Source organism: Gymnoscopelus microlampas (genome assembly GCF_963454915.1).
Source record: "Gymnoscopelus microlampas genome assembly, chromosome: 9".
Classification (NCBI taxonomy): Eukaryota; Metazoa; Chordata; class Actinopteri; order Myctophiformes; family Myctophidae; genus Gymnoscopelus; species Gymnoscopelus microlampas.
The window spans coordinates 37,500,069-37,526,810 of record NC_139946.1 but is presented as its reverse complement, the minus strand read 5'-3'; the positions used below and the strand labels follow the sequence as shown (position 1 = coordinate 37,526,810).

General features: G+C 42.0%; 1 protein-coding gene across 1 annotated transcript in view; it reads right to left on the bottom strand.

Moving 5' to 3' along the window:
• Positions 1-6,081: 6,081 nt before the first annotated feature.
• Positions 6,082-26,742, bottom strand: part of faf1 (Fas (TNFRSF6) associated factor 1) — a gene marked incomplete at its 5' end in the record, with an annotated part of 84,668 nt that continues 64,007 nt past the window's right edge. The window contains 4 exons of the mRNA XM_084066100.1: positions 6,082-7,397; positions 20,238-20,453; positions 25,875-25,952; positions 26,289-26,369. Of these exons, the coding sequence (XP_083922226.1) occupies positions 7,314-7,397; positions 20,238-20,453; positions 25,875-25,952; positions 26,289-26,369 (459 nt within the window). The 3' untranslated portion in view covers positions 6,082-7,313. The remainder of the gene's footprint in view (positions 7,398-20,237; positions 20,454-25,874; positions 25,953-26,288; positions 26,370-26,742) is intronic.

Sequence of the window (26,742 nt, the reverse complement as noted above, 5' to 3'; positions counted from 1 at the left end):
AAGCTCTACAAGCTCACAATGCCTCACATTGTGAGGCGTGAGCTTGTAGATCTGCTATTTTCGGCTAATGTTCCCCTAAGAATAGGGATGCTAGGGTTCAAGTGGTAAATGTAAAATAAAAGTCCCTATCATTGATTGATTGATGTACTTTATTTAGTAAGACATGAGAATATCAGTACATGGAAGTACAAAATTCACAATACAAGGTCTACTAAACTGTGAGACTCATTAAGCACTGAGCTTGTTTAAGATGAGATCCCATGCACACAAATCATGATGGGTCACACAAAGATTCGGCGGCCCCCCTGTAGTAACTCTGTGGATCCCCTAGGGGTCACGGACCCCCTGTTGAAGACTACTCCACTGAGTGTGGGCCAACGAGCCTTTGACATTGGCCTGCTTCATAGATATATAGGTGTCAGAATCACTTCTATTTGTCACATTAGTTTTTTTCGTGCACGCTCCATCGTTTTGTATTAAATCATTGTCTGAAATTAATGCAATCGATCTAAAGTAAACTTTGAGAGGATTGGGTGTCGTCAGGCATAAACAGGTTTATTCACTTCCTGGTTTAAAAAAAGGCGGGAAAGCTGCGGAAGCTCTGGTAAGCTTTCTATTTAAAAAATAAATAAAAGCAGATGCACTAAATAACATTACTATCTGGTGTGTCCCAACTATAACATGTCAACTCCGTCTGATTCTTCCTTCTAAATTGTCCACTCTCGTCAGATTATCTCAGATATGCCACTTTATGGAGCAACATCTAGCCTAAATTTGAAAACACTCTGATCTTTTAAAATATATTTTCCTGGCCTAAGTGAAGAATATAAACATTTAAAAAATGAAAGAGAAAATTAGAGGTTTTGTGCCAAACATTAATTATTCTCCCAATCGCTATGGGGCTCGTGAACTGCACGTTACCAGCCTAATAGCTAAGCTTCGTGAGTAGTCTGCACGTCAAGCGACTCAAGCGTGCATATAGGCTACGTGCTGCTTTTTCCCCCCAAACCTCAAGCATTTATTTTTTTCACAGCCCCTTGTAGAACTGCTACTCTAACCTCTGCTTTCTGTTTGAATAGACAGGTTGCAGCGGGAGTCCTCGGGAGGCGACCCGGGCCCTGCCGTGCCGTGCTGCAGGCGGCCAGGGCAGCAGCGGTGAGCGGGGTCGTCAGAATGCCTCACCAGGGTGCAGGGCAGCGGAAACATGCTGCTACATATGTCGAGTAATGCAAAGCCTTTGTTTAGGCTCAATAAGGGTGTTAAAAACAGTCGTCTGTTAGCTTCCCTGAAAGAAATGAAAGCGCCGCATAGGTTTTTATTTCATGCATGGGCTTAATGAAGTGTTAAAAGACTGTTGGATTTTTATTAATTCCACAACAGGTGCCATTTTAATTGGGCGAGAGAGCAGATATATAGGCTATAGCCTAATCAACCTATAGGCCAGTGGTTCTCATACTTTTTAATGTCAAGGCCCCCAAATTGACACTTTTTAGCCCACGGACCCCCATTTGAAAAGATACGCATCTCCCTCAAGTACCCCTGGGGGTCCCTGGACCCCACTTTGAGAACCAATGCTATAGGCTACATAAGAAAACATTCACTGTGTGCCACTGCTATCATCATCCTCTATTAAAATCTTCAAACAATATAGGCTACAGTAGCCTAACCTATTAGTTAGACCCTATAATAACGCAAAAACATATAATCAAGGGCGCATTGGCCCCAGCTTGGTTAGGTTAAAATAGCTATAGCTGCCTAATAAGCCGCGAAATTCCTGGGCTAATTTAAATAGTTTAATCACGAAACTTCGCAATGATCTAGCCCAGTGGTTCTCAACCTGTGGGTCGGGAACCCCAGGGGGGGTCCTCACACGATTTTTTTGGGGGGTCCCCATATGATAGTGAATGACAATTTAATTAAGGACTTAATTAAATAGTCAGCCTCTATGTAGGATGTTACGTTTTCTTTTTATAATGTCTTGTTATTTATTTGTTGTGTGATATTTGTATGGACCCTCTGTGTGTCTGGAATAAAGTTTGAATTGAAATTGAGACCTTTTTAATACTTAAAAAGAAAGAAAGAAAAGAAAAAGACCATTACTGCAACAATATATAAAAGCAGGTCAAACATTGGCCAAATTGTCAAATAATATAAGAAAGAGGCTGACATTTTGAAAATCTACAAGGCTTTGCCAGGTGTTGTGAGTTTGTAGATCTGCTATTTTCACAACATTTATTTGTGGAACCAAGTCAAACAAAATGTAATGCCAACATTCCAAGTGCTTGTCATATGATTATTTTGGGGGTCTCGGCCTGAAAAGCCTACACAAAATTGCCAGTCAGCCTAACTGAAGTAAGCACAGTCAGCTATAGAGTGTGTAATTGATAGAAAATAAGTCATATTTTGGGTGAAATACTCCTTTAAGGGTGCATTCCTTTAAAAGAGTATTTCACCCAAAATATGACTTATTTTCTGCTATATTATTGAATGCTATATTTAATACAAATGATCTCCAACCTCTCTCTCTCTTTCTCTCTGAATTGTTCTTGACGAGTCTTAATAAGGCAATGCATTGGCCGATAGACATGCTGCGGATTGCTGCCTGTTACACAATAGTCAAGCTACATTTCGTCAGTCAACACCTGGTGACATTTCCTCACTTCTAAGTAAAAAAAAAAGGGGGGGGGGAAGACAAATGACAAGTTAGGTCAGGTAGAGTAATATCATTTCCGACCACATCACCATCATGAGCTGCAGAGGAACAAACCAACATGCCTCTGTGCATTAGTCAAAGGACTGCGTGATTGAAACTGTAATCTCACACTTCAGAGGAACTGCTCCCTGAGGAAGACACACACTGACAGACAAGCAATGATGCACCTGTCTCTTCCTTTACATGCACTCTGCTTCATGTACTTCAATATGTATGACCTCTCCCTGGCCCCAAGCCCTGCTGTAGCGCAGAGCTTTTCATCAACATTTTCTTGTCAAAAAAAGACCCCAAATTGATTCTAGGTAGCCCCCACACACACACACACACACACACACACGATGTTCCAAGATTCTTCCAGAATGTTTGAAAAAAATAGTAGATATAATCAAATAAAATAGGGCTTTGTTTTTAAACGGTTACATCTAGTAACCCCCCCCCCCCCCGTAGTTCAAACACGTCCAAACTACACATGGCAGCAACCTTCCCTGTATGGAGCTCATCTCCTTTTCGACCTTAGGAACAAACGCGTTTTCAGGGCCCAGCCGCCCAGTGTCATAGTTCCTTCCTGCAATGGCTCAAAATAGACCATCTCTGGCAAAAGGCTAAATGAGCTGAATAATGTCCAAATAAAATGTGTAGGCTATAAAAATGTGAAACATGGATGAGCTAAAAACTCTTATCCAGTGTGCTTTCAGTGAGCTGTATATTGATTTAGTCTCACTGAAACTTTGTCATGAGTCAGGACACACTAACAACACTAATAGGCTGCCTATACTATATAACTTAATTTAAATAGAACATATAGAATCTCTAATTCTCTGTTTAACTACCTGGATAAAACTATACAGACATTGCATGTCATGTCTTAGTTTCCAATCATGGAAAAACAGCATTAAATATTCTTCCTAGCAGATATAGGTCCTAATGGAAATCTCCGTAACATTGTTTTTGTTAAATCATAGAGGTGATTAAACGAATGACAGTTTTCCTGATAGTCTATCTATCGTAGTTTTCCTCTCCCTGACTGTCTTCAGTTCAGTTACAGAGGAAGTGTAACTGGATGAACACATTAGGTAGACTCATTCCTTGCGTGAGAACCAAATCAGCCACAGGAACGCTGATGAATACACACTACTGCTGATACAACATGACATCTAAACAGAAGCTGCTATAGGCTATTTATAAACGGTGGCACAAATCATTTTAAAAACAAATACAGAACACTGGGTTTGATGAAGAATATTCACACTGAGATTCACGACATAGTTATCAGTTTCACAGACAAGGATTTAGCCTAAAGCCTGCTGAATTCCCCTTAGAAGATGGTCTAGCTCAAATAGTTTTTCTTTTATAGACAAGTATTAAAATAGTCCCATTCTCAGCCTAGACTTGATTTCTGTAATCCAGTTAATAAAGAAAGATTAGGACTCCTCTGGCACTAAATATTAAGGTTAAAATTATTCCCCTCAAGAGTCTAAACTTGTGTTTTTAGTCACTTAAGTGTTGGGAGAGTAAGCTGTGGCATTGGCAGTGATAACTATTAGAAGACATTTTCATTAGATACCGTAGCTCACTTTTCAAATAGTCGCAGAATTTTGAAATATTTCCTATGTCTACATAACATTCAAGTCTATAGCCATCCATATTTCACAGGTTAACCAGGTATCAAATGAACAGTTCTTGCAACCTGGTGCACAGTAAAAATCTTTAATTTAACACGTCGTATTTTGCTGTGTGGGAGGATTATATATATATATATATATATATATATATATATAGAGAGCGCCTATATTATTATAGAGCGCCTATATTAAAAACAATACTGATCGGTCATTTGCTATGCATGGACTTCAAGGTTCAAAGGTAACAACATTTAAGCCAAGTTGACTTAAAGTGACTCAAATGTTATAGTATAACTATTGTGCACAAAACCATCTGTGAAACGGGTGAGATGAGAAATAGAACAGATTAAAACATTTGCTCACACTCCCATCACCACTCCAAATAATTATAAATGTTTACATAATAGGCCCGCTTCCCACTTTAACTTGGCCAGATCGTCTGTTTTCTGGATATTCACTTGGAAGTCGTAATTTGGAAGAAAACCGCCATACACACCATTTTCCTAATCCAAAAAATGGTAGCAGCACAGAACTATACCCACCCCCGCCTGTTACCTATAAATACCTCCAAGCCTATATAAATCCCAGATTCATTAAGTGTGAAAATTGCACATTTGGGCATGTGATTGAACCTTTAGCTTGGCCTATTCTCACCCCTTCTCATTAAACATAGCCTCAGTATAATCCCGGCTCCTGTGATCTGCCTGTTTATTGAGGACAGGGAAATCTTCATCTTGAGCAGCCTCGTCTCTGGAGCCGGGTCTGCTGGGGTTCTCAAACTTCATGTCTTTTGCTGTCGGAGGAGCCCTGCTGCAGATGGAGGGCTAAGCCTGTGTGATCTCTCATTGCTGCGGGCAGGAAATTAGCCATCAGGTTCCTGATATTACCAAGTGACGTCTGAGTGAGAATATTAAAATAATGGGAAAAGACCAGAAAAACAAGAAATTCAGTGCAAAATTGTCAATAGATTTAAATATATTAGAATAGATATTACCATTATGAATAGTGTACCTTGATTAATTTGTCCTTGGTAGCATGTCTGTACAATCTTATCAAAACACTAGGCACACTAGCTATACAGGAAGAAGGTCTCCATTTTCCCAGACGTTTAAATCAGACAATTGGTGTTGCATAATGTTTTCCTAGCCAACCAGAAACCTCACATTGATACAGTCAGGCCTTTTAGCCTTCTAGACTGTTTTATAAAACAAATCCTCAAGAGTTTGACATTATGCTATGCAGCTCCATTTATAGTCTTTACTACAACCAGTGTTAATTTTGACAGCAAATTCAGATCTAGTCTCAGTCTTTTTAATAACACCCATTTAGTTTTAGTCCTATTTTAGTCATCTGAAATGGTTTAGTCTTAGTCTAGTCTTAGTCGACTAAACATCAAAATCTTAGTCTTTTAGTCTTGGTCAACAAAATGAACACGGACTAAACATCAAAGTAAATACCTTTACCTTCCTTCTGCTGACAGACTTCCCTGAAAAACACCTTGTCGCTTAACTGGCAGACAAGCGAGAATGATTAATTAATGCAGATTAAATTGATCTTTACTCAGTTCCCCACAGTGTCAAGAAATAGGTATTTCCATGCATAACTTCAGGATGAACTTTTACAAACCTGCACACACCAAAAAAAGAAAACCTCACACGTGCACAACCATCTGAATCGCTTTAAAAAGTACACCAAACATGAAGCATATTGCGAGCCTCGCGTGAACAGACTGTTGGCCGAGACGGATCAATGTTCATATATATTTTATATAATGTATATCAAACTAAAACTAATACAGCATCAAACTTAAAAAGAATTGAGAGGGGGAAGAAAAAAAAAAGAAAACCGGGGGGAAAAAAAAAAAACCTGAACGACGGAGCAGTTGATTGGCTTGTGGAGGAGCGGATGTTAAAAACCACGGGCAGGTTCAGAGAGAGAGAGAGATGACTTTATCCCCATGTAGAAGGCCAAAACAGGTCCCCGTCTCTGTGGCCGATAGAGCTGGAGGGGTGGGAAGAGGGGTATAAAATGGGCGGGGGGCATAGGCGGGCAGAGGGCAACACTATGGGATGCGTTAAGGGGGGGGGGGTGGGGGGTGGAGGTCAAGGTAAACAGAAGCAGGGTGTCCAGGTACAGATGACGTAGTCCAGCCTTCTCCAGGTCAACAGGGCTTTATCTGGCTGTTTTTGTTTTGTTTTGTTTTGTTTTTTTGTTTGTTTGTTTTTTTGTTCTTTTTTAGCGTTTCTTTATTCAAACACACACACACACACAAAAAAAAACATGTTCTAAAAAAGCAGCCTTGTTGGTGTTGAATGTGGAGGGTGGTGGCAAGAGTCCTTTTTTTCATCATGTGTGTGACAACAATCTTGTCTATTCAGTCTTTTAATTATTATTTTTTATCATACTGTGTGGTGTTTTTTCTTAATGAGAGGAAACCATCATACAGCAATGTGGGGCACGAGTCCGAAGAAAGAGGGAGCAGAGACAGCGAGCGACAGAGAGAGAGAGAGAGAGAAAGTGAGGGGGGGGGGGGGGGGTGGGTGGGGAGGGGAAATTGAGTGTTTGGCTGTGTGCTTGTGATACTGTCTTTGCTTCTCTGTGCATTGCGCGTACACCAGGCATTCATGTACCACGGACAGGCCGAGAGCAGAGAAGTTTACCTTCCATGTCTGTGTTTGTGTGGGTATTATGCTCGTGCACATCTGTGTGCATGCCAGTGTGTCTCTGTTATGTCTGAGGTGTGTGTGTGTGTGTGTGTGTGTGTGTGTGTGTGTGTGTGTGTGTGTGTGTGTGTGTGTGTGTCGTGTGTGTGTGTGTGTGTGTGTGTGTCGTGTGTGTGTGTGTGTGTGTGTGTGTGTGTGTGTGTGTGTGTGTGTATAGGCCCAGACTGTAGGGCCCATGCTAGATGACTAGTGTGGTTGTCCAGCCAGTTAGTCAGTCAAGTCAGTCCACTTGGCCGCCGGGGAGGGCCACCAGATCTACTCTTTAGCTTCCAGGAACAGTGTCTCCTGTGGAAACAATTTGGCCTCCAGCAGAGTGGACCCTGGCTCCAACTGGGTGATCTGGAGAGAACAGGGGGAAACGGAGAAGGGAGGAGGAGGAGGAGGAGTTCAAGAGAACATTAGAACCCACAGATGGTTTAATAGCTTACATTCAGAACCGAGAGAGTGTGTGCGTGTGCGTGTGCGTGTGTGTGTGTGTGCGCGTGCGTGCGTGTGTATATATGTACATACACACACACACACACACACACACACACACACACACACACACACACACACATATATATATATACATACATACATATATATTATCCCATTAAGACCTGATGCGATTCTTTAAAATGTTTTCTAAATCCTAACAGTTTTTTGGAAACAAAAAAAAAAAAGAAAAAGTTCCAAGATCTTTCAAAAATAGCAGATCTACAAGCTCATAGCGCGGCACTCGGTGCCGCGCTATGAACTTGTATATCTGCTATTTTTGAATAGCCAAAGAAATCTAAAGTGACACAGATGCGTTCCAGGTCTTAATGGGTTATACATATACACACACTCACACACACATATACACCAATCTCAGCTATGTTAGACTGCGTGTGTTGTGTATTATTCAAACATGGTGATTGAACGGCTGGATGTGGAGGTAGTAATCGGAGCATCTAGCACTTTCCCTAAGAGCTCCGCGGAGATTGTTTTCTTAAGGACGCCTCAATCCAGAACAAACCACCAAGGTTTACAGTCCTGGCATGTGTCTCACACAGAGAGAGAGACAGAGAGAGAGAGATTAATCTAATTACGCACCTTCTTACTTTGTATCATATTTTAAGTCTTTAAACATGCTTGGGCAATATATTTTGTCTGACCAAAACATCAGGCCGGTAAAGTCTCATTGAACTTAGAGAGAGAGAGAGGGAGAGAGGGGGGGAGGGGGAGAGAGAGAGGCACTAAAGAGTTTGTGTTTTCTGTCTGATAATAATCACTAATTTCCGCATTACAAGGGTCAAAGAGTAACATAGCCTATAATGGCAGTAGTAGTACAGCACGTCTGTGTGTGTGTCAATACAACAGTCACACTGTTAAAGAGGGACAGGAGTAATGCAATGCCACCCACTACGAAGCTGATCAAGTTGGCCATGTTGACGTAAAGGGGGGGGGGGGTCTGTCCATTTAAAACCTGCGCTGTTAACCCATTAAGACCTGGAACTGTGTCATTTTTAGATTTGAGCTAAAAAGCATTAATTTACACTTTGGGCTATTCAAAAATAGCAGATATACAAGCTCACAGCGCGGCACCGAGTGCCGCGCTGTGAGCTTGTAGATCTGCTATTTTTGAAAAATCGTGAAAATGTGCGCAAATCTTTGAATATATATATATTTTAAAGCGAACATTTTTAACTCAAATCTTTGATTCTGGGGGGTCCCTGGAACAACATATTTTGATGGGGGTCCGCAGCCAAATACATATAATTTTGGGGGTCCTTGACATGAAAAAGATTGAGCACCACTGATATAGAAACATACGTTTTTCCAGAATACTGTTGAGATTTAGGAGACGTGTAGAATCGGCTTCAGGTCTCAATGGGTTAAAATGGACAGACTGACACAGTCACACACACGCGCACGCACGCACACACACACATACACGCTGACACCCACCCACCCTGTGGGCCTCCACAAGCTTATGTGAGCTAATCAGCGGAGGGGTTGTGTTACATAGGCCCGGGTCTAACACCTGGGCTGAATGGGCCGTGTGACGGCGAGGTGGTGTGACATGGAGATGTGTCCAGGGCTTATCTTATGGCTGTGGTGTCAGACCCTGTGATTAGAGTTCCTATTCTAGCCTCCCGGTTAAGATAATTAACCAGCTTGCTGGATTGCACTGCTACCTGCCTCAGAAAAGGTCAAAGGGGGAAGCTATAGAGGTCAAACTCACACCCCGGACAAGCTGATAGGTCACCGATTGAAGGAAGTGAAGCGCGAGCTCCGACCGTGAACCGATTCAGAACGTCGCCTAGCTTTACGGTCTGCTGGCTGGTGACTGTCTCAGCTTGGAGCTAATTGTACGGAAAAAAATGATGTCTTTCCTACAGTATATTAACCCATTGAGACCTGACGCCGATTCTACATGTCTCCTAAATCTCAACAGTTTTCTGAAAACGTATGTTTCTATATCAGTGGTGCTCAATCTTTTTCATGCCAAGGACCCCCAAAATGATATGTATTTGGCCGCGGACCCCCATCTCAAAATATTTTGTTCCAGAGACCCCCAGAAGCAAAGATTTGAGTTAAAAATGTTCGTTTGAAAAGAATATAAATATATTAATTTGCACCCATTTCCTCGATTTTTCAAAAATAGCAGATCTACAAGCTCATAGCGCGGCACTCGGTGCCGCGCTATGAGCTTGTATATCTGCTATTTTTGAATAGCCAAAGTGTAAAATAATGCATTTTAGCTCAAATGAAAAAGTGACACAGATGCGTCCCAGGTCTCAATGGGTTAATACCCACTACCCAGTATACAAAAAGAAACAAATATACTTATTATACACAATCTATATGTGTAGATGTGTCCAATAATAACATAGGACTACAAAAAAAAGGTAATTATAATGCTAGACTAGGGTTTGAACAAAAAAAAGGCAAAGAAACAAAAGAACAGCAAGTCTATTAGAAGGTTGGGGGGGTGGCTATCCAATTCCCCAGAGGTGGTCGGGAATATCACACCAGCAGCAGCAGAGTCTTAGACTCCCTCTTTCATGTCCTTATCCTCATCTCAACGTGTCACTAAGACTCTTGACTTCTCAACGGGAGCGCTGGGAGCCCCGCGCCGGCAGGGAGGGGCTGTCACATCAACCTAACGCACCTCACCTAGTTAACCCATTGAGACCTGGAACGCATCTGTGTCACTTTTTCATTTGAGCTAAAAAAAAGCATTATTTGACACTTTGCCTATTCAAAAATAGCAGATATACAAGCTCATAGCGCGGCACCGAGTGCCGCGCTATGAGCTTGTAGATCTGCTATTTTTGAAAATTCAAGAAAATTTGTGCAAATCTTTGAATATATGTTTTTAAAGGGAACATTTGTAACTCAAATCTTTGCTTCTGGGGGTCCCTGGAACAAAATATTTTGAGATGGGGGTCCGCGGCCAAATACATATACATTTTGGGGTCCTTGACATTAAAAAGTTTGAAAACCACTGACATAGCGACATAAGTTTTGTCAAAAAACTGTTAGGATTTAGAAGACATTTTGTAGAATCGGAAGCTCAGGCCTTAAAGGGTTAACTGCCTCTTAGCACTGCGGGGGGAGAGGAGCGGTTCAATGATAGCATGATAAGAAATGAAATTGCATGCATCTTTATGTGTGTGTGTGTGTGTGTGTGTGTGTGTGTGTGTGTGTGTGTGTGTGTGTGTGACCCCATGTGTATTTCTTTGAGTGTATGCGTGTGTGTATATATACACTTTAGAATTATAACTCGACGGTGAGGGGAAAAACTGCCAACACAGCTGCGTAGTTCCTTTCCCCACCTCAGGAGTTGTGCTTCACAAATGGCTGCCATGTTAATGAACCTGACAGGCTGTTATGACACCACAGCATCAGGTAGGAGTAAATGAGGCTTTGGGGTGGAGCAGGTGTGTGTGTGCGTGTGTGTGTGTGCGTGTGTGTGTGTGTGTGTGTGTGTGTGTGTGTGTGCGTGCGTGTACGGGAAGGTGTGGGCGCCGAGTGAGTGTGTATGTGTACATAGTGAGTATGTGCACTTGGGACGGAGGATGGAGGGGGTGGGGGGTGCAGCATCTGACTCCGAAAAATAAAGTCGAGAAACAAGATGCCACACTGACACTGGAGACGAGCGCCATCGGTGATTGTTTACATTGTTATCCAATTAACAGACCATAAGCACAGAGGCATCTGTCAACAAACAAAGCTGTTGTTTTTCCTCTGCTGTGCCTGAGCCATATTCTCTCCATCAGCACATACAACCATGCATACTTACACACACACACACACACACACACACACAGTACATACATACGTGCCTGTATGTTGGTACATACTAGAGATGCGCGGATGGGCTTTTTCGTCACCCGAATCCACGCGTACACGTTCATTATCCATTCGCCATCCACCCACATTGATTATATCATCCTATTTATAGATCAGCACCAACCGTAGGGATGCACGTGGGATTCTATATGGATATGTACTTGTACAAACAATGTCACTCACCACTGTCGCCATCACCGATGTAGTGACTGTATACATCCATGATAACAACAAGCCCTCCGTCACTTTCTCACATGCAACTTTTCATAATATCCATAAGCCTCGTCGGCGGCGTCAGGGTTAATGACTTTTATTGCTCTCAGTTACGTTTCTCTCACCATAGCTGCCCTTAGTCCACTGTGTTGTTGTTTGGACGTTAAAGGACCCCATGCCGGCAAAAGCACGTGTAGTAGGCGGCTAATTTGTGCCTGATGGAAAATTACGTAATATTAAAATACTTTAATACTAACGCACAAACGCCGCGATTTTGTGCTTTTTGAGCGGTATAGCCGCTCCTATAAGTGGGTTTGGGACCGTCGTGAAAAGACCGTCGTGAAAAATTGTCTTTCGCTGTACTGTGATTGGCTGACTCTATTCTCACCCTTTTGCTCGGTACTGTGATTGACCTATAAATATCACCACGCACTTTAAAAAAAAACATTTTTTTTAAGTGAGCTTCCATCACTGTGATGACCACTGTTGTTTCTAAATAACACCGCTCACTTCACACTGGGTGTGATTTATAAAAGCTATAATGGGCCTATACTGTAAATACATGTGATTCATTTAATTCCCGCATTATTTCACCCGCGGTTTATCCAATATTAATTAATAATTATATTTGATTGACCCAAATCCGTCCAAACTGCGGTTATCCGCGGCAACTGCGGCTAACAGTGTGCACTGAGTTTGAAGTCGGTCTGTCCCATATATGCACCATATACCATATGGTGACCATATATGGGCATAGCAGTCGGATCTGTGGCTCTGGTCAAACCGGGTCTCCATATGTGCTTATATATGGCCGTATCGGGTTTGTTTATGGTCATGTCTGAGTCATAGTGACATGCCTATATATGGGCATATCGGTCATAGTGCTGTGGCCGTGGTCCGCCCGCCGTCCGGCCCTCCCATTAACCAATTTGAATATAGGATAGTACTAAACAAGACATTTTGGAGTGGTGCCAACCACTCCTATATCTGACTTTGTCTGTGTGTCCGTCCGTATATATGTATGTCCAATAAACAAACATTGATGACATATCAATACGGGGGTCAATACGGGGCTCATCAAAGGCACCACTCTCTTCACACAGGGTGTGATTTTTTCATACATCACCACTATAGCTCTCCTGTGGACTACCATGATAGTGCAAATGAATATGCATCATGACTTCTTTATTGACGCTATCAAGCGCTTTGGCGACGTTTTCAAAACAAATAGTAGCTTCCCTCTTGGAGACCCGCAGTTGCTCAATTGTACTTTTGAGAGCAAGAATTTGTGGTAAGGTGGATCTACCATTGAACAACTCCATGTGATTTAAGTAACTACAACAAAATGATATAGTCATAAACCATGACACAGTGATTACCAACACATCACAATCAAATTAAATGTTGAAACCTGGATCCAAATTATGGACAGATGGTATTCATTTAAGTCTTGGATGTATTATCTAATATTCTCTTATGAATTGAATGAAAATGTGTGTATATTGGTTAGTATTGTACCATCTATCATCTATCATCACATTTCACAATAAAAGTGTAGATTCATATCAATCAATATCAATGTACCCATCATTAAGAGGCAGATATTATAATTAAGGTAATTCAGGTAGTTAGCACTTAGGGTGGAGTTTCAAATAAACACTCAAATTGCAAATCCCTTCATCCAAATGAATAAAACAACGATAATGGGGGGAGGGCTTCGCCAGGCAAAGAAAGGAAGAAAGATAAAGAAAGGGGAAAATAAACATGGGGCCCTCAAGATGTCTGCTTTCCAACATAATCAAACGTGCAGCTGAAATAACGCATTTTTAATGAAGCCATTACTGGGCCCTACTATGTTAATTAAAACCAAATAACTTGTCTGTTTTAAACTAGTGTTGTCAAGTGTTTATTTGGCCAATTACAAAAGCAGTGGGAGATCATTATCTGGTGCCAGAAGTGATGACAACACGTAGCGCAGGGGCGTGAACAGAACTGAACTGAACGCGGTGCATCAAAGAAAGGGGGGGGGGGGGGGGTAAAGGGGACAAAGCCAGTGCCAGGAGTAAAGAAAAAAAACAAGGTTTCGGCAGGTGGGGAGGAAACAAGGAGAAAAGGATGAAGGGAGTACAGGGCCAAATGAGAGGGAGTGGGCGAACAGTTAAGCACAAAGTAGAGAGAGAGAGAGAGAGAGAGAGAGAGAGAGAATTTGGAGAGATGTGGGACAGCTCGAGCAGGAGAGAGTGAGGCATGGAGCCAAGATGAGAAATAAACAGGGGGGAGATGAGGGGAGAGGGAACGTTGGATATTGGGAGGGGTTAAGGCTGGGGAGCTCTCTGATACCCAGAGAAAGTGTGTTCAAACTTCATAAGGTCTATGAAGTACTTGATGTAGGATGAAGTACATGCAAGCACGGATTGCACTTGTGCATGCATACAGTCGCACACACACACACACACACACACAGAGTTCCTGTTCAGAAATGGGGCAGGGTGCCATAGAACTGTATGAAACTACATCTGCAACACACACAAAGTGATACCTGGACAGGATATACCGCGAGGAAGTGAGTATGAATTGAACTACTTTAACAATAAACTGTATTAGTACATCTATTAGTACATGTGAACATGACTCTCTCAGACTGCCTCTAGAACAGATGTAAAATAGATTTCAATAAAAAACATACAGCTTGTTCTGTAGAGCTGTTTATTTGATCTACCTCTTTAGTTTTGTCTGGGAGCCATTCAGACCAACTCAACAAGGTTCAAACATTAACCGAGATGGAGCTGGAAGATGGATTAAGAGAACGTGAGAGCAGGGAGAGAGTACAGTATCACAGTAGGACAAATAAATAAAAGATTGGCTAGACAGTATTTGGGTGTCTATAAGCAGTGGGCCAAAGGAGCCGATTAGTGAGTAGAACAACTGTCTAAACATGATTCCAAAACTAGCCTGCAGAGGTAAACGTTAACAGGAAGTAGAAGTAGTACGCTGGTATCAGATCATCCAGTGCTAATGACTCATGACTGAATACCAAAATAAATGTCCCCTCTTTTAACACATTGGCTGCCAAGAACGCAGATCTGCGTTCATTTGCGCAAAAGCCCGTTGGCTGCCAAGGACGCAGATCTGCGTTCTTTCAACAAAAAATTTTTTTCAAAATAAAAGTTTTTTTTTTTTTTTTTTTTAAACCCAAAGACCAAGGAGATATGATTTACCGAAGATTTAGACTCCCAGACACTTCCTTGTAACTTAAAAATTATGTATCTCGGCTCCTAAGTGCTTTTTTTTTCTCATTGAAAAAGTCTGGCAGCCTACTGTAGGGAAAAATTAAAAAAGCTGGCAGCCAATGTGTTAAGTTAGAGACAGCCATAGAAAGTAACAAAGAAAAATCAAATTGACATTTCTATCGACAAAAATGCAAATATAATGTCCGCAAACTGCTAATATGCTTCCAATATTTATTTCAAGTTCAATGTTTCGATCATGTCTCGTCTTCATCAGGAAGTTTTAAGTTCCAGAAATGATTGAAATGTTGAAAGTGGGAGCATATTAGCAAAGTGTGGACTTCATTGTTTTCTTTGTTATCTTTCGTTTGTCCTGCACCTGGATACTACAGTGGATGAACATGCACTACAGTATGTCTGTTAGTTATAACATAACATAGTTTATTTCCGGAGGGTGGCTAAGCCTGATACAAATAATGCCAGTGTAAGGCCTGCTGTAATAGGGGAGCTAAGCCACTATACCAAATGTTGTGGAAGAGACTGAATCCAGAAATTGGAGACTAATAAACCCACATCAGATACATGAAGGAGCCAAACAGACTGCCTGAGGACATCATCTGCTTAGGTTCCTCTGTTCTTTCTGGGCAAAGAAAATGGTGGGACGGACACACACACACACACACACACGCGGTCCATTACTGCCTATTTCTGTTTAAAGTATAGAAATAAAGAGGAACATGGCACAAATGCACTGAAACAAGTAGGGCGGACCCCGATAGTTTTAATATTCGAAGCTTTGTTCGATGGCACCCACTGACCCGTCACCCGTGACTGTATAAAAATCGCCCGTCCCTGTGAACTTAAAAAAGTATATTTTCCACCCGTTTTTCACCCGTCAAACACAGGTACCCGTCGGGTATCTGCGGGTACCTGGCCCGTTGCAGGACTCTGTCTCTCTGTTCCCCTGTCCAGCCTCTCGTTCACGCACACATAGTCTCACGCCTGCTAACTTTCATCTCTTCTCATACATTACGTAACAACCTTTGCAGGAGAAATGTCTTTGACATAGGAAGGAGGACACCGTCCGTTTTGATGGCTATGGTTTGGTGGATGCAACACAGAGAGAGAGAGAGAGAATGACACGGCACAAAGGCAAGCAGAACTGGGAAGAGGGTGAAAGAAGGTTTCAACAGTTGTGGCGCATTACAAATGCAATAGTGGTCTATCCTTCTATCCTCTGATCCTGGCAGAGCAACAGTGATGAGCGTCTGGCCGGGACAGAGGCTCTCTGCACACACCCTCTCATTTAATTACAACACAGAGCTGCAGGATTAGACTTGGGCCTGTGTTCTCAGACTCACATTGGCACCTACCACTGTTCTGATTTCCTCCCTCGTCTTGCTCCCAAAATATCCTTTTTTTTTAACCCATTGAGACCTGAAGCCGATTCTACACGTCTCCTAAATCTCAAGAGTATTCTGAAAAACGTATGTTTCTATATCAGTGGTGCTCAATCTTTTTCATGTCAAGGACCCCCAAAATTATATGCATTCGGCCGCGGACCCCCATCAAAATATTTTGTTCCAGGGACCCCCAGAAGCAAAGATTTGAGTTAAAAATGTTTGCTTTAAAAATATATATATATTCAGAAGATTTGCACACATTTTCACGATTTTTCAAAAATAGCAGATCTACAAGCTCATAGCGCGGCACTCGGTGCCGCGCTATGAGCTTGTAGATCTGCTATTTTTGAATAGCCAAAGTGTAAAATAATGCTTTTTAGCTCAAATCAAAAAATGACACAGTTCCAGGTCTTAATGGGTTAATCATTTCCCCATCATCTACTTTTTAATAAAATTATCTCTCTCTCTCTCTAGTCACTGGGTTCTCTTTCCTCCATTTTGGCACGATCTCCATCGTCTCTCCTCTTCCTAATCCTCCCACCCTGTTTCTGTTGGGAGTTTCATCCGAGATGCAGACACATCTTTATCCTGTGTCTGAAACACATGTTTACTCTTGATTATAAAAGAGACAACTGTGAATCCTTTAACCCATTGAGACCTGAAGCCGATTCTACACGTCTCCTAAATCTCAACAGTATTCTGAAAAAAGTATGTTTCTATATCAGTGGTGCTCAAACTTTTTCATGGCAAGGACCCCCAAAATGATATGTATTTGGCCGAGGACCCCCATCAAAATATTTTGTTACAGCGACCCCCCAGAAGCAAAGATTTGAGTTAAAAATGTTCGCTTTAAAAATATATATATTCAGAAGGTTTGCACACATTTTCATGATTTTTCAAAAATAGCAGATCTACAAGCTCATAGTGCGGCACTCGGTGCCGCGCTATGAGATTGTATATCTGCTATTTTTGAATAGCCCAAAGTGTAAAATAATGCTTTTTAGCTCAAATCTAAAAATGACACAGTTCCAGGTCTTAATGGGTTAAGTGACAAAGTTGTGAGCGTGGCACGTGTTTGCTCGAAAATGTTTGCGCATGTGTTTGAAGTGTGCGATTGTGGCGAGATGAAGTGTGTGAGCCACGCGTAAACGTGCGTTAGTTTGAGGTGTTTGTGCCCCAGCGGTCCCTGCAGATGAGGATGGCACACTGCCTGGGCATGCCCACACATACACACATACAGTACATCTACACACACACACACACACACACACACATACAGTACATCTACACACACACACACATACAGTACATCTACACACACACACACACACACACATACAGTACATCTACACACACTAACAGACCTCTACCCTATCACCACCCTCCATTCTTGATTAATGGAAATCTCACTTTTGTTTCCAGCACCACAGCTAATTAACCCATTGAGACCTGGAACTGTGTCATTTTTAGATTTGAGCTAAAAAGCATTATTTTACACTTTGGGATATTAAAAAATAGAAGATCTACAAGCTCATAGCGCGGCACCGAGTGCCGCGCTACGAGCTTGTAGATCTGCTATTTTTGAAAAATCGTGAAAATGTGTGCAAATCTTTGAATATATATATTTTTAAAGCGAACATTTTTAACTCAAATCGTTGCTTCTGGGGGTCCCTGGAACAAAATATTTTGATGGGGGTCCACGGCCAAATACATATAATTATGGGGGGCCTTGACATGAAAAAGATTGAGCACCACTGTTATAGAAACATGCGTTTTTCAGAATACTGTTGAGCTTTAGGAGACATGTAGAATCGGCTTCAGGTCTCAATGGGTTAAGCAGTGAGTTAGAACAGTGCTCATTAGCTAGCTACCACAGATCCCAGTGACCAAGCCCTCTAATGACAGTTATAGCTGGCTGCCTGCTGCCTGGATACAAACAGAAGAGCCATAGAGAATACTGATGTTAGTGCTGACAACTGTATCCCATGATCCCATCATAGACATAGTTTACTGTATACACAACGGGCTGATACTACTAATTAATATTCACTTAATACATCCATGCTGGTGGGTGGTTTTGCAGCTGGCTTAACACACCCAGACATAGCCTCGCGTAGCCAGACTCTATCACGGCGTGGATATGAGTCTGGTGCTTCTATGAGGACGTTTTTTTGAATACTGGGCCCTGATTGGTCACCCCAGACTTCGGGAGCAGGAAATGGATACACAACGGAGCGGTGCCAGACCCAAATTGCAGAGGGCATTTTTTTTTTTGCACTGGAAGATTCGTCTGGTCCCAGGCTAACCCAGACACAGGTGTGAGGAAACCTACAAACCCACAAATAGGCACTACCACAAATATGCCAGAAACAAAAGCTAAGAAAGTTACTACATTGTACAAACAAATAAAATAGAAATAAGAAACAGTTGGGCTATAACGTGGTTAAAAAAAAGAAAGAAAACTAATTCTGAAAAGATTTCTGTCAAGTCTGATTGTTTCTTCCATGTGTCAAGTATGTTATCATCACCAGTCAACCAAAAGTTAGCATTTGAATTGTATAAGTGCATAGGGTATTCTCTGCATACCCCGCTGAATTAGAGTTGCATGACAGGCTCAGGCTTGTTTTTTGCTCGATATCTAAGGCAATTATAAAATTGCCAATTCCAACAATGGAGTTTGCAAAGTAGGCTATCGCTTTGTCAGCGAGAGACACAGGCACCCGGGCACCACAGCTTTAAAAAAAAAAAGAAAAAAAGGAGTCCTTGGCTTCTGCCAATTCCCACTTCCCCTTATACTTTAGTCCCTTGTTGCAGCTGACCCCTACTGATTGGTTTGTTAGCGAGGGTGTAGACGAGCACGTGTGCCTTCCGATACACGTTAGGGGTCTAGCTGTTTCTTTTCACCAGGTGGACACAACACAGAGGACGCAACACGTGGAGGAATACGCTATTCTTCCCAATGAACAGGTACCCTGGCCATCCTATAGGAGTCCCAAGTACAGCGACAGAGATCACCCTCCACGCCTGGCTTACACCAAGCAAAGCCGGAGACACCGTGGAGGATTTGAACCTATTGTCTGTCAGTGACAATTTCAACAATCACCACCCCCCTATTGTTTTTCATATATATATATATATGAAAAACATATATATATATATATATATATATATATATATATATATATATACACACAGTATACACACACACATACATACATACATATATATGTATGTATATATATATACATACATACATACATACATACATACATACATACATATATATATATATATATATATATATATATATATACACACACACACACACACACACATACATATATATGTATATATATATATATATATATATATAACACAGAATAATGTCTGACACTTTCCCATTGCTCGAAACAGTGAAGCAGCCCTGAAGACTTTCCACCGTGACCTGTGCGTATTATTTGGCCACCACCTGCATTCCTTCAGTGTTTGCCAGCGTATTCAGTGAAGGGCTAGGCTTATCTTTGTCATGAAACCAAATGTTTGTCATGACTGGAATAGTTTTTAGTAATTATTTAACGCATCATCGAGGAAATTAGCTACTCCATCCCTGCGGTGCACCCTCCTGGAGATGTGCGCTGCTGTTTTGCAAAATGAGGGCGTTGTGCCCAACCATGTTTAGGAAAGAAAGGCTGGAATGGCGGGTTTCACAAATTTCCTGAACATTTATGGATGGAGTGATAGTTTTTACTACCGATTAATGTGTAAACATTAATGTATAGTGGCTGGTGTGGGGGATGTGTATCCCCGATCTCCTGCAGGCCGCTGTGGTTCAGGAAACCCCCAATGAGAGCACCCGCGCTGATATAGGCATTTGAGCATGGGGTCTCTTTCTGAGGTTCCAAATTATGGTATAAGCTTACATGCCAAGTTGGGAGACATTACTCTCCACAAAAATATGTGAATATCGTGTGTGTGTGTGTGTGTGTGTGTGTGAGTGAGTGTGTACGACCTACATTTCTACGAGGGAAGGTGGTGAGTATTTTGAACTCATCGAAGGGGAATCCCTTGGACGCCACATAGTCAAAGAGGACCTGCAGCTTACAGCTGCCCAGGAAACGCCTTTCAAGGAACTGGCCGCTCGGCGTGCGGATACGCAGCTTGCTGATCGGCTCTCCTTGCTCCTCAATGGGCTCTGGCGGTAGGGCCTGTTCCAGTGACAAGCGGATAGCCTGCGAAAAGGGGGACAGGACAAAGACAATACAGTTATATGGAGCTACGTACTGTATGTTAAGTCAATAAGTTGTATTTTTTTAAACAGTTTTCTTAAGACCTTTTCACTGACCACATCCCATTCATAACAAAAGCCATCAAATGTGTCAGGCCACATTTCTTCTCGTTTGTAAAAGGTATAGGAGAAACAGAGAAAAAGGTTGGCCATAAAAGTCATTGACGGGCTATTGCCCAGCACTGATTATAGGGTCTCGTGGTTGTCCTGAGAAACATGATTTAATTAGTTGCCTCACCCTGTTCCCTATTGCCTGATATTGCCCAAAAGGTTGCCTGAAAGTGAATGATCCTGTTGAAACAGAACACACTCTACTCCTAGTGCCAAATGTTCCTCTCATGACGACGATGGTGCTCATTTGGAGATTTAGGCTATTTATTGACGGAGATCTCCGTCATTTAAAATCCACCCGTTCACTGCCATAGATGAGATGAGATCTCTGTCATTTAAAAAATGGTTCGTTTTTCACACAGAACCAGGAGATAACGCGATCCAAAGATTTACTCCCTCCATTCACTTCCTGGTTAAAGTATTTGGGAAATATTCTGCATCTCGGCTCCTAGGTTTTACTTTGGCGAAACATGCTATTTTCAACGGCGTATAACACGAACGGGAGGCCGCAATGACATTTTTTTCCACACGGGATGATCAGGGGATCGATCATACTGGAGATATATTCTGTGGTTCTTGAAATATTAGTCAGAATGCTTAAAAATGCTGGCAGAAGCTACAGCCCGTTTTAGAAAACCCCTGGCAGTGAATGTGTTAAGCTTACACATCAAAATCCAAGTGCAAACGTCGACCATTAGGTACATATTTCTACACTTTCACACAGTTAAATGGACACAGGATTTTGCTGTGTACTTCATAGACACTCAAACCAGTCATTTGTTTTCCAACCATGAATTATCAATTCAATTATCATCAAGGATAGGTCTAGCAATGAATGAATGTTCTACAGCAACTCCATCCACCATAATACTGTATGGTGTACTGCATGTATACACACCACTATGCTGTAAAAGAGGCTAGCTGGTACAAAATATAACCATTAATAGTCATGTACCGCATCGAAGCTAATCAACTCTCCTGAGCAGGCTTCAGCCTCTCCCTGGAGCCTCCCTCTCCTGGCCTTCCCCTCCCCGCTTGTTGTTCCTGTTGGGCCTGCCGGGGAACATATGCTGTGACAACACGCCCCGGCTTTATTTACACACCATAATGCAATTATATTTCATAAGAGTGTACAACAGTAGCTCATTAGCAGGTTCTGGTGTTGGGGTGGGCAGGGCAGGGCGCGTGCCGCTCCACCGTCCCGGCTCCCTTAGGTATAAGAGCTGATGCTGACTGGGTTTAAAGGGCCCCCACCAGGGACAGACAGCCACACACATACACGTGCAGTGGGTGGACATGCAACCGCATGAGAGACAAACAGACACACACACACACACATATAGGTATGGACAGACAAACACGCACAGGCGTCCCCCAAAGAAACCACAGGACACACGCCAGGCCTGGTCTGTAGCCCATGCTGTTCCACACACAAAGACGAGTACGGAGCGTCCATGCATTACTCCCTCCATTCATCCTCCTCTCCCGCTCTGCTCAGGTAACCGCAGAAAGCAAACAGATGAGTGGGTGGGAGGGAGAGAGAGAGCTGCACCTGACAGCCACACTGCTGTATGCTAAGACCCCCTGAAAGTGGTAAATAATGATGTCAACCCACCCACACACACACACACACACACACACACACACACGCCTCAGTTCACCTTTTCTGCTACTTTCATCTCCCTCTCCTTTGCACAAAGGCACAAAATCACAGAGAGCATTCCCACTGGCTTAGTCGTCCCACTGGTGGGTGGTGATGTTTTTATTGTGTCTGGAATTTCAGTGGCATACTAGATTATGAGTAAAGTCAGCTTAAATTTGTTTTTTAAAAATTGTCACAAATTAAACCGTCTACTGTAACATTTTCAGCAAAGGGATGAAATATTTAGTTGTAATCTTGGGATCCCAGCCAGTTAAAGCAATTGAAACATACATGCACAGCGGCTTGTGATGTTGTAATAAGGCAGTGGAATCTATGACCTGACTCCATAGTTTAAGATACCAGGCATGTACAGATCACCAGCAGCCTGGGCAGGAAGCTAATCATTTGCCACGGGGGGCCAGTAGATGCCAAAATTAAATCAGCAAGTTTCACCAATTCAGCAGCCAAATGTAACTCTGGAATAAATACAACTACAAATGTCCAAATGGCTTGTAAAGCAGAAATAATTGAGAACCAGAGCCTAAATTGATCAGCACATGCCAACTGCCCACACTTTTATAGTAGAGATGGGCGGATCACGGTTTTAGCCGCGGATAACCGCAGATTGGGTGGATTTGGATCAATCAAATATAATTATTAATTCATATTGGCTAAACCGCGGGTGAATTAATGACATCTATCTATAGGCCTTTTATAGCTTTTAAAAAGCACGAAGTGCGTGTGTTTGTAGTATTTTAATATTACGTCATTTTCCATCAGGCACAAATTAGCCGCCTACTACACGTGCTTTTGCCATAAATCGGATGATATAATTAATGCGGTCGGATGGCGGATGGATAATGAACGCGTACTCTTGGGTTCGGGTGACGCAAAAGCCCATCCGTGCATCTCTATTCTAAAGGGTGTTGCATCAGTGAACATTTTGACTGTAGCAGAACAGTAGTCTGTTGGCTCAGAGGAAAACAGACCATGAGGCCTGCCTATTGAGCAATGACATAATTATGAGGCCATAGTGCACATTGCATTGTTTAAAACATACACACACGCACGCATGCACGAGCACACACACACAAAGAGTTCGGTTAGTAGACTGTAGTGATATAATTAAGGAGGGCTTGCCTGGGGGGTCTTTTGTTATCATCTGTTTAACTTAAGTGACAAATCATCTGAGCTACCTGGGTCACCTGATACCCCTCTGCACCCCTCAGAGGCTCATTGCTGCTGAATAAACAGCAATCAGCTCAGACTACACTGTATTAGTACAGAATATATTACAATGCCGGTTCCATCACCGCACACACTCATTGTTTTCTTGTACACGTGGGTGTTTGCCTCCTATTCACATACAATTATTGTTTTTCTTTGACTGAATGTGTATTTACTTAACCGTGTGTGTGTGCATGGATGCATGCATGTGTATGTCTTTGCATGTGTATATGCATTGTGCAAGTCTTTTGTTCATTTAAGTTTCAATAGGAGGCTGTGCGCTGTTCCAATATAGGGTATTTAAATGGAACAATAACTTGTGTGTGTTTATGTATTCTGAGATTAACAGAGACAGGCCTCACAGCATTGACAACCTTCAGTGTTGTGCAGAGGTTGTGCATGTATATTAACCTAGGCTTCACATTCAGCAGAATACATTAATTGGCTCTTTATTCTGAAGTGACAGTATGACAAAAAAGATTAACTGCACAATGTGTTGCCGGGTCTTACAGCACGTTCATAAGCAGTGAGTCACTTTCAGCAAACAGTCATTTTCAATTACTTTCACAGATCATGTTTCTCACGTTTAATTTCCTTTTTGTTATTGTGGAGCATGCATGCTCCTCTCTATCTGTCATCACAGTTAGAGATAGAGATATGATGGAGCACTGGTTCTCAACGTGGGGTCCAGGAACCCCCAGGGGTCCTTGAAGGGGTTCCAGGAGATGCCCAGAAAATGTTTAACCTGTAAAGGTCTGTACATACCAGGAGTGTTTATTTCATGCCATTTAAATTTGCATTACTTTAAACTGCTGTTTATTATTATGTTATGAGTACTTCGACACAGAATATGAATATTATGCCAAAATGACAAGTGATATTACGCATCGCTCCTGGTGTTTACGGACCATAAGAATGTACAACAATAACAATGTGCAGGTCCATTTATTTCCATTTGTAATATTGGAACACATAGACCACCAACGTTTTGGGCCTTCCAGATCTCCCACGGTTCCATTTCGGTCTCCTGTTCACCAATTGTTTTGTACTTTAAATATGTGAAACTGTGAAATTAGGAATACCACACAGTGAATTCATTACGTGCTATCAATATAACAAACGATTGTGCGAGAGCAGACATTGAGAGGCTTGTGTGTGATGACCAAACTTATTTAATATTAGCCTTTATTGTAAATGCACTTGGAAATATTATATTGTTGCTGTCGAGTGGAAACCTCATACTCAGGGTCCCCACACATTTTTAGTAATGAATTTCCAAAACTTTTCCAAAACTTTTCCAGAATATTTAGCCCAATTTCCAGGCCTATATAACAATCATTCAGCGCAATAATGTGTCTCTTACTCCTATGTACAATGCCCAAAGATAGGCAGTGTAGCAAAATAAATAAATAAAAAACAATAAAAAGTGTTTGGGGGTGGGGCACAGCCGCGAAACCTCGCTCAAATAGAGCCTGCGAGCGAAAATAGGAGGGGTGGACGACGTTGTTGCACGGTTCGTTGTCGCTTGCGGAAGGTCAGGACGGTCTCATTCAAAAACATGTATTTTAATGAGATTTCATCGCCCGCTCGCGTCACGTCGCATCGCTGTTAGTGCGGATGGGGTGTTACACAGCTCGGCGAAAAACTACTTATGTTACATATTTCGTGTAATGTTATACATGTTTATGAAAAGGTTTTGTATTAAAAAAATCAATAGCCAAAAACAATGAATAGCCAAATATTTTTCCAGGACCCTTGATAAATTCCAGGACCTTTGATGAAGTTTGATCAATTCCAAACCTTTTCCAGTAGTGGATTTTTTTTTTTTTAATTTCAAAATATTTCCAGGAATTTCACGACCGTGGGGACCCTGTCATATGTCTAAAATGATTAATTTTCAGGAATAAAATAGAAGAATTGCCGATTTACAAGTTCACAACGTGTCAGATTGCTATGCTGCACATTGTGAGCTTGTAGATTGAATATTTTTTGCTACTTTTGTGTGACACTGTAGCATGACGAAGTAGGGCATTCATTAACAGAAAAAATACAATAAGTTGAAATATGGAGATACAAGGTTTCTGCCCGACAGCAACGATATATTTGTTTGGCCAGTTTTTTTGGACACTAAATCCCTGCTAGAACATGTATTGCAGGTGACATCAGTGTCAAATGCTAAAATGGCACGTTTTTTTCCCTTCTTTTTTTCTTTTTGCAACTTCAACCTTTTAACATACCACATTAACAAATAAAGACATCCATATCAAATCCAAAGATCGCAAACAAAACAGTCAGTGGATGTACTGCAGTTTGAGGAAACCCCTTTGCCAATTGAACTCAAATCCCTCATTTGGGTGGAAAATCTGTGCCATTTTTGGTGCTCACCTCCTTCTCGTCCTCCGCCTCTTTTTTCTCCCGTTCCTGACGAACCTGCTCAGCCTCCTCTCGCTCCTGGACTTCTCTCTGAAATAGAAAAAAAAATACTCATTTCAGCAACACAGTCAAATGTAACCGAGTAACAAATGGATACATGAATGCTGAGGATTTTACTGTGTGCAGTGACATGGCAGAGGTTAAATGTGGAGTTAAATAAGCCAACAGCCATAGGGGAATTTGTATAATCAAAATGTCAAGGGGAGGATTGCAGCTACTGTAATAATGCCATAACAGTAGCAACTTATAGCGATCATAGTTCCATTAACGGGATGGTTAGTGTGACAAAAAATAAAACTACTGAACTCAAATCAACATATGTACATGTACGCACGTTATAAACTAAAGTAGGATTTTGTGCAGTACCTTCTTGCGGTCTGCCTCTAGAGACACGCGGTACGCTTCGTCTTGTTCTCGCTTCACCGTCTCCCTCGCTTCACGTTCATCCTGGAGGAGAGACAGGCAGAGATGGAGAGCCAGGGGGTCATTAGTTAGACAACATAGTAAAAGAAAAGAAAACCCTCTAAAGCAGAAGCAATGGATGGGGGGGAACTTTGAATGTTGTTTGTGGTCCCATACAAACACCAGGTATGAATGAGTACCAGAGAGGAATTCACTCTGTCCTGCACTTCCTTTACCTGTTCCAGGGCCTCTTTTTATGTTCCCTTTCTTTTGCCCATCTATTTTTCACAGTGCCCCTTCTCTTTCATTCTCTCATTCATTCTCCATCCCTCCCTAACTCTCTTCCTGTTTGTACAGAGGGAAGGGGACAGCAGGCCTTTCTCTCCCTTACCTGCTGTGGCTACAGAGTGGTTTTTAC